This window comes from Bufo gargarizans, chromosome 8 (genome assembly GCF_014858855.1).
Source record: "Bufo gargarizans isolate SCDJY-AF-19 chromosome 8, ASM1485885v1, whole genome shotgun sequence".
In the NCBI taxonomy this organism is placed as follows: domain Eukaryota; kingdom Metazoa; phylum Chordata; class Amphibia; order Anura; family Bufonidae; genus Bufo; species Bufo gargarizans.
This window is the reverse complement of record NC_058087.1, coordinates 45,991,871-45,999,859: the sequence shown is the minus strand read 5'-3', so window position 1 is coordinate 45,999,859 and position 7,989 is coordinate 45,991,871. Positions and strand designations below refer to the sequence as shown.

At 42.9% G+C, this 7,989-nt stretch overlaps 1 protein-coding gene across 1 annotated transcript in view; it reads left to right on the top strand.

Moving 5' to 3' along the window:
* Positions 1 to 993: 993 nt before the first annotated feature.
* FRZB (frizzled related protein) overlaps positions 994 to 7,989 on the top strand; it is a 43,705-nt gene continuing 36,709 nt past the window's right edge. Inside the window, exon 1 of the mRNA XM_044303234.1 lies at positions 994 to 1,739. Coding sequence (XP_044159169.1) covers positions 1,280 to 1,739 — 460 coding nt within the window. The 5' untranslated portion in view covers positions 994 to 1,279. The remainder of the gene's footprint in view (positions 1,740 to 7,989) is intronic.

The window sequence follows — 7,989 nt, the reverse complement described above, 5'->3', positions numbered from 1 at the left end:
TATTTGGATCTGAAGACCTAGGATCATTGATTCATTGTGGGACATAGTCATGCATAGTTGGAGAATATAAGGCTCAGCAATGTCCTTGTAATCGTATTGGTGCAATGACAAAAAAATGGAGAGCATAACTCTTACTACAAAGTCTAAATAAAAAGTGCTGAGAAATGTTGACTACCCACATCATGATATACAGTAGATGAGTAATGTCTGAATGAAACATGTTCATATAGAATAAATGCAGACGGGACAAGAGTTGCCAACCAGAATTTTTCGTTTTTCTGGACAACTTATCCCAAAATCACAAGCAGCCAACATTTTTATTGACAAATAGGGAAACCATAATAAATAATAAAGATTATAAGTAATACATGTCTATAGTTAAATATACTGATGAGAAATCATTACCATAATTTTCTGTGAGCTGTAAAATGATGAGAATTACTTCTAAAACAATGTAGTCAAGTACCACCAGCCTCAAAAAAATAAATAATCATTGCCATATCTTTCACGGACACAGGAAAAAAATCGCCTATTTTTGCGAACTGTCCAGAAATTTCTGGACAGTTGGCAACCCTGTCCGGGACATTAAATCACAGCTCACCTTGTGACGGTGAGTGTTAGCACGAAGCAGCGATCTAATGTATGTGGTGCCCTGGGCTAATGAGCTGTTTTACACACTGCAGATCTGAATGGTAGTAGTTGTGTGTCCACAGAAAAGGATTTTCTAATGGCTTTTAGTTTACAGAAACTCATACATCTGGTTTAGAAAGTGGGATCTCTTTTTCAAACACAGCACTGCTTGATTTATTATAATGATTTAGGAAGTTTAGGTGTGAGCAGGGAAGACAGTTTTTTCAGAATTTAACATCTATTGTAGGGGAAAAGTCGTCTCCCCCCCTAAAGCCCAGACAGGGGAGGGCTGGAGACATCTGAGAGGAGGAGCCCTGGGCACTGAGAGATTTGCTGGAGTAAAAAGAAGCCAGGGCTCGACTGGACTTGAATTTATTCCTGACTTCTGCTTCAGGAGAGGAGAACAAGAGACACTTTCACTACAGCTCTGCCAGACGGTGGCCAAATGGATCTATTATCATTAGAATTTTAACCTTTTTATACATTGTGACTTTTTAGATTTGGCATTCAAGGATTTCAATACTTTTTTATTTTATACTTTTTTGCACTTTTTGCATTTTCACTATACTATTTCCTTAAAGTTTATGCTATCTAATTTATTTTATTTTTTGGGCTGACCATAAAGTTGACTTCATCATAACTCTAAAAAATGTCCCCTTCTGGGAATTTTTATGTTTCTTTAATGGTTCTCGGGCTGCTGATCACCCTGCCGAGAGCACAAGGTGCATCATGTGAGCCTGTAAGGATCCCCATGTGCAAGTCAATGCCTTGGAACATGACTAAGATGCCCAACCACTTGCATCACAGCACCCAAGCCAATGCTATACTAGCCATTGAGCAGTTTGAGGCATTATTGTCCACTCAATGCAGTCAAGACCTTCTGTTCTTTCTTTGTGCCATGTATGCCCCAATATGCACCATTGATTTCCAGCACGAGCCCATTAAGCCATGTAAATCAGTTTGTGAGAGGGCAAGAACAGGCTGTGAACCCATTCTCATCAAGTATAGACATACTTGGCCAGAGAGCCTGGCATGTGAAGAACTACCTGTCTACGACAGAGGGGTCTGCATCTCTCCTGAGGCCATCATTTCAGTGGAACAAGGACCTGGTAAGTGTTGTAACTTATCAATACAAATTATAGTTGTTTTACCTTTTTAAAGTGTAATTTGAAGAACCTCGAATTGTTAAATGGGTAATTGTGACATTTACCAAGGTGCAATTATCATAAATGCTCTGGATATTTCCATCAGTCTTGTGAGAACATACGAGTATCTCAATAGATCAGTAGAAGTTGAAACTACCAAAAAGTGGTGGCCATACATGTAGTGATCATTTGACAGCTCTCATCCGTAAAAAAAAAATTGATAATTAGGGTCTCTACAGTGACAAAATGATCAGTTCTTCTGACCGAGTCGAATTCCATCTATCAGTCAGGAAATGTAATGGATGAGCTTAACAATAATGTATTATCCCTGTCTCTAAAGTTTTGGCATTTAGCAAGTGGCCAAACGTTTTCAGTGGGTTAGATGATTGGTTACAACATTTGCTGTATTAGGAATCATTTTCTATGAGTTAGTTATTATGGTTGTTGTAAAATATTGGAATGGTATCTGTTCTGGTTAGCAGTCAGTGATAGGCAAACTGCTGCTCTCCAGCTGTTGCCGAACTACAACTCCCAGCATCCAAAGACTGCCTACAGCTTTCAGCCTACAGCAGGGAATGGTGGGAGTTGTAGTTTTGCAACAGCTGGAGAGCCGAAGTTTGCCTATCACTGGGTTAGCTGAAGTTGCCTGTTAGCTATCAAATCTTTAAAATGCGTAATATGCTTTCTATTACATGTCTGGACAGATAAAGAGATCAGATATTTTATGACTTTATGAGTATAGTTTTTCATAAAGTACAGTTTCTTGGATTTGCTGACCAGAAAGCACAGCTAAATCTTTAAACAGAGTTACCTGTCTAATGATACAGAATGAATTGTCGATAATTTACAGCTGTGATGTCACTATTTTGTAACTAAAAATGATGACATCACCATAAGGGTACGTGTAGTTATCTAGATTGGTGAGATATCTGTATTTTAATAAATATTTCTTAAGGCTAGTTTAACACTTTCTGCTGTCCTCTCTGGCACGCTCTTATGGCATAGAATGCCGGGAATCGGCCAGACGAAAAAACGTTGCGTGCTGTGGTTTTTGTCCAATGATTCCCAGCATATTTGCCAGGTAGGGGCCAGATTATAGTCAATGCGGTCCAGCGGGCAGGCGGCAGGAGAACTTCGGCAGGCTGTTGGAGAAGATGTTAAACTAGCCTAATTATTTCATGGCTTACTTGACGTGGAAAAATCCATGACAATTTACTCGACCTCGTGTAGGTCAGTTTAGTGCTTATTTAAAGATGCAGGTATTCAAAGCTCACTTCTAGCATTTGAATAAAGCTCAACCACCGACCTTGGAATAACTAAGCAGAGGACATAACTTCTTGAAATGTGACAGGTGATGCTCATGGCACGCTCCCAAGTGATTGACTATGTGGCTCGATCTCAATGTCAAATCTAGTTGTCATTTAGTGAGTGGAATGGTGAAATGAGCCAGAACGGGAAGCTTATCTTATATTTTGCTGTAATTTTTGAAGCACAAGTCTTGCTATTTTTGCCTGAAAGTTACCTTTTTTTTAAAAAAAATTACCAGATGACAAGCATTGCACAATAATGAATACTTTTAAGTTGGCTGTAGACACAAAAGATTTGGCTATGATCGGACAAGCATTCCGATGTCAAAATGCCCTTTAACCACATACAGATGCATAGCTGTTTTGCTACAGTTAGAAAGTTGTTGTTTTTTATAAAATAAGTAGGACTTCACATTTACAATGCCTAAAGACCCGGGTGCAACAGTTCAGCATGGGCTCCCTCCTGCCCTCTCCACCTATGGTATGACAAAACCATCCTGTATACATTTGTGTATACAATATATATCAGATAAGTGGAAACTCATACATGTCTGTGCATAGACATGAGTCTAAGCAGGTTTAAGTTGTACAAAGCTATAATATGGCTCCATTAATGCTTCATGGGGCCCTACTGTACCTCATTAAGCCTCAGATGTCATATAGAGGCATGTACAGACTCTATGGGATTCTATATGAATGTGTCAGCAAAAATAAATGTACCTGCTCCATTGCATGCCTTATCATGTGAGGTAACCCAGGAGAAAATATCAAAGTATGAACCAGAGGTCAGACGGGTCATGTGGAACTTCTGCCATTGTCTAACTCTAATGTCTCTTTTTTTCCGGCTGTGATTAATGCAAAATTCCAAACCCTAAAATAAATTCAAACCCTATTCCAGACCCCAATATTAATCCAGACCTCACACTAGGCACCAAACTAAACTGAAACCCCGACCAGACCCCCACAATGAATCTACAACCCAGATCAGCTCCAAAGTTCATTCAGACCCCCTAATTAATTAAGACCCCAGATGATACCCCAACAATGTACTCAGAGACTATAGTTACTTAAGAGCCCAGACCCCAAAATAAATTAAGACCACCAGGCCAGACCCCAAATTAATACAGACCCCCAGCGCTCAATATCAATTGAGAACTCAAACAAGACCTCCACAGTTGCTTGCTCCTCCACACGCCTGGGTCAGGTTCTCTTCAGCTATGGGCATGGGTTCTGACAAAGTTCAGCATTACAACATTGTCTTTGCACCAGGCATTGAATGTCCTGATACTGAATGGTTTCAGGAACAAGTGTGACATCTCCCGGGGATGAAGAGGACTCAACCGGGGAGCAAGTAGGGTAAGTAAATGAAGGAGTTACTGTAGTAACTGGAGTCAGTATAGTCTCACCTAACTGAAACTACAGAGTTATCGCACTTACTCTGCTGATAGACGAAATGCAAAGTCTGGATCATGGTGCCTCTATAGCTACGTCACTGAATATCTGAATGATTGTTGTCCCTGTAGATTATTAGAGAGATGATCATCTTGTTACCATAGATGTCGTGTGGCACATTTATACACATTGTCACCAGGGGTGGACTGGGAACTTAAAGTGGCCCTGCAAAAAACACTAAAAGTGCCCCCGTTTTGTAGTTGGGTCCTAAATTGATGGAAGTCAGGACCAACACAAGTAGGCAGGGCCATCAATACCATATTGTGGCACATTATACCTCCCCAACAGAGCCAAATACCACAGTCCATCACAAAATACTGACAGCAGCACAAAATACATCCCCAAAAACTTCCATTGGCCGGCCGTGAGGAGGGCTCAGGCGGCCCCCTGTGCATCGGCCCACCAGGAAACATCCCTGTAAGGTCTATTGCCAATCCGCCCCTGATTGTCACTGCAATCAAGAGCATGACAATAAAGGCCAGAAACAACACGTAAAGCTATTAGATAATTGTTCTTGGAGTGTGATGGCCGAAACTCCTTCCAAACATATTTGTCAGAGCAAAATACACACAGTGTATTTATCAGGCACATAATGACTGAAATAGCTTTAATAAACCGAATACCAAATGTTCAGCACATCTTTTGCCCGTCTCTAGCCATTTTTTTTATATTCACTAAAATGCACTTGGTTATTCTTATGGATAATTATAAGGAATGACACCCTCCTAGAGAGGCTACTTGAACAAATATCCATTCCTCTTGTATTTGACTGGAATATGGGATTTCTTTTACTGAGAATTGCAGTTAAAGTGCTTTTCTGGGAATGGTTTAAAATGGCCACCAGCAACCTGTCCTAGTACGTGAGCAGGACTGGTTACCACCACTTGCAGGGCTGCCTATGGGCGTGAGGGGGCATGGCCTCACTACAATAGATGGTAATGATGTCATCCTGTCTACGATATGTCATCATGGCTGAGCAGCCCGACAGGAACACTCACCAATGTGTAGTACATGCAAGTGCCAGAGCTTAGCGAGGCCCTGCCACCTCACCCTCCTAGAAAGTGGAGGCAACCAGTCCTGCTCACATTCTGGGCCAGGTTGCAGGTGGCCTTTTCCTGGAGAACCCCTTTAAAGGGATTCTGTCACCTCCCCTCAGCCAAAAAACGATTTAAAAGCAGCCATGCAGCACAGCTTACCTGGATTAAGCTGTGCTCTTTTATCTTGAAATCCGTCCAGCAGTTACTGCAAAAAACGACTTTGATCGATATGTAAATGTGTCCTGAAGGTGCCCAGAGGGGCGTTTTTTTCTTCTTAGTGAGCCCAGTACCGCCCCTCTTTCAGTGCCCAGCCCGCCTTCCTTGTACTGTCTAACCGCCGCCTCCAGCCTGCCACAGCCTCTCCTCCCCCTCCCTCACGCCGAACGAAGTCTCGCACAGGCGCAGTACCCACTGAGGGCTGCGCCTGTGCGATCATCAGGAGACTGAGGGCGGCAGCTTCATCTTCGTCACTGGGCATGCGCCGAGCCCAGTGACGTCCAATGTTAGCTCTTTCCCTCAGTCAGCCTGGTAGGAAGCGCAGAGGATTGCCAATCGGCTGCTGCACCCTGCGCTTTCTCCAGTCTGCCTGCCACAGTGAAGACGGCCAGCGATTTCTTTCCCCACCCTCCCTTCAGGAAAGAAATAAGTATTTGTTGGGGCGAATTAGGTATTATTATATTAAGTAAAGCTTTACTGAATTTATACATTTTCACTGAGCAAAAACAAATACTTATTTCTTTCCTGAAGGGAGGGTGGGGAAAGAAATCGCTGGCCGTCTTCACTGTGGCAGGCAGACTGGAGAAAGCGCAGGGTGCAGCAGCCGATCGGCAATCCTCTGCGCTTCCTACCAGGCTGACTGAGGGAAAGAGCTAACATCGGACGTCACTGGGCTCGGCGCATGCCCAGTGACGAAGATGAAGCTGCCGCCCTCAGTCTCCTGATGATCGCACAGGCGCAGCCCTCAGTGGGTACTGCGCCTGTGCGAGACTTCGTTCGGCGTGAGGGAGGGGGAGGAGAGGCTGTGGCAGGCTGGGGGCGGCGGTTAGACAGTACAAGGAAGGCGGGCTGGGCACTGAAAGAGGGGCGGTACTGGGCTCACTAAGAAGAAAAAAACGCCCCTCTGGGCACCTTCAGGACACATTTACATATCGATCAAAGTCGTTTTTTGCAGTAACTGCTGGACGGATTTCAAGATAAAAGAGCACAGCTTAATCCAGGTAAGCTGTGCTGCATGGCTGCTTTTAAATCGTTTTTTGGCTGAGGGGAGGTGACAGAATCCCTTTAAGGAGCCTGTACACGTTGTGGTTGTGCTGAGAGCTATGCAGAAAAAAATGCACCCTGTTTAGCATAAATTGTTGCAGTTTTAAAGCATGTTCAGGGGAAGTAACTGTAATTAATGTAGCACAACCACTATGTAAGAGGAAAATGGCAAAACTATCACAATTTGACCAATAGTAAAGCCCATGTGGAAGAAGACCAGTGGATGAAGAGGTTACTGAAGCGCTGCTCCCAATGAAGCATGCTGGGAACCCATGGCACATGTATAAAAAGTGTATGCACATGACAAAGCATGTGCACAGAGCCAGTCCACATTATGACCCTTAGACAGGCAATATGGTCATATGTTTGAGACCGTAAAGGGGTATTCCCATCTCATACAGTGATGACACATCACTAGGATATACCATCATTTTATGAGATGGGAATACCTTGATAAGGTCTCAAGCACATGACCATAATGCCTGTTTATTAGTCACATTATGATCAGTAGCGGTCTGACCTTAGGGACCCCCATAAACCTGAGAATGTAGGGGATCGCTACGTTGTCCTCTTCATTGGTTTTCGTTGCAGAGCGACAGTCCCAACCACTCGTCCATGCAGGGAACTGATGGGTTTGTGCTGTGGTCCTCCAGCAAAGCACTTGTGCAGGGATAGACGGTGAAGGTCCCTTCCTTCCTAGGGTCATGGCGATATGTCTTCGCCTTATGAATCGGGAAAACCCTCTCAGGGCTCCCAAATACATGAATTTGCTCTGGTATATTTTTTATTTTTTTTGCTGCTAACAAAATGCTATAAAACCCACATGCTTTTTTTGCATTAATTTTTATGGGGATTTTTAAGTGTTGTTTTTCTCTTCAGATCCGTTTCAGTTGTTTTTTTTTGCAGCCATTTTTACATGTCCTTCTCTATTAGGAAAAAAAAACGCCTTTGCTTCAACGGGATGCGTTTAAAAAATGCTAGAGACACGAAAAAACTACACAAAAAGTATGTGTTCTGCGTTTCAAGATTGCCATACACTTTCAGCTAACATCTGTGGACCGAAAACCTCATGTATAAAAAATGCACCCCTTTTCCCCCCAGAAAAGTTATCAAAAAGCAATAAAAAAAAAAACCTATGTGTGAATCTAACCTTAGGGC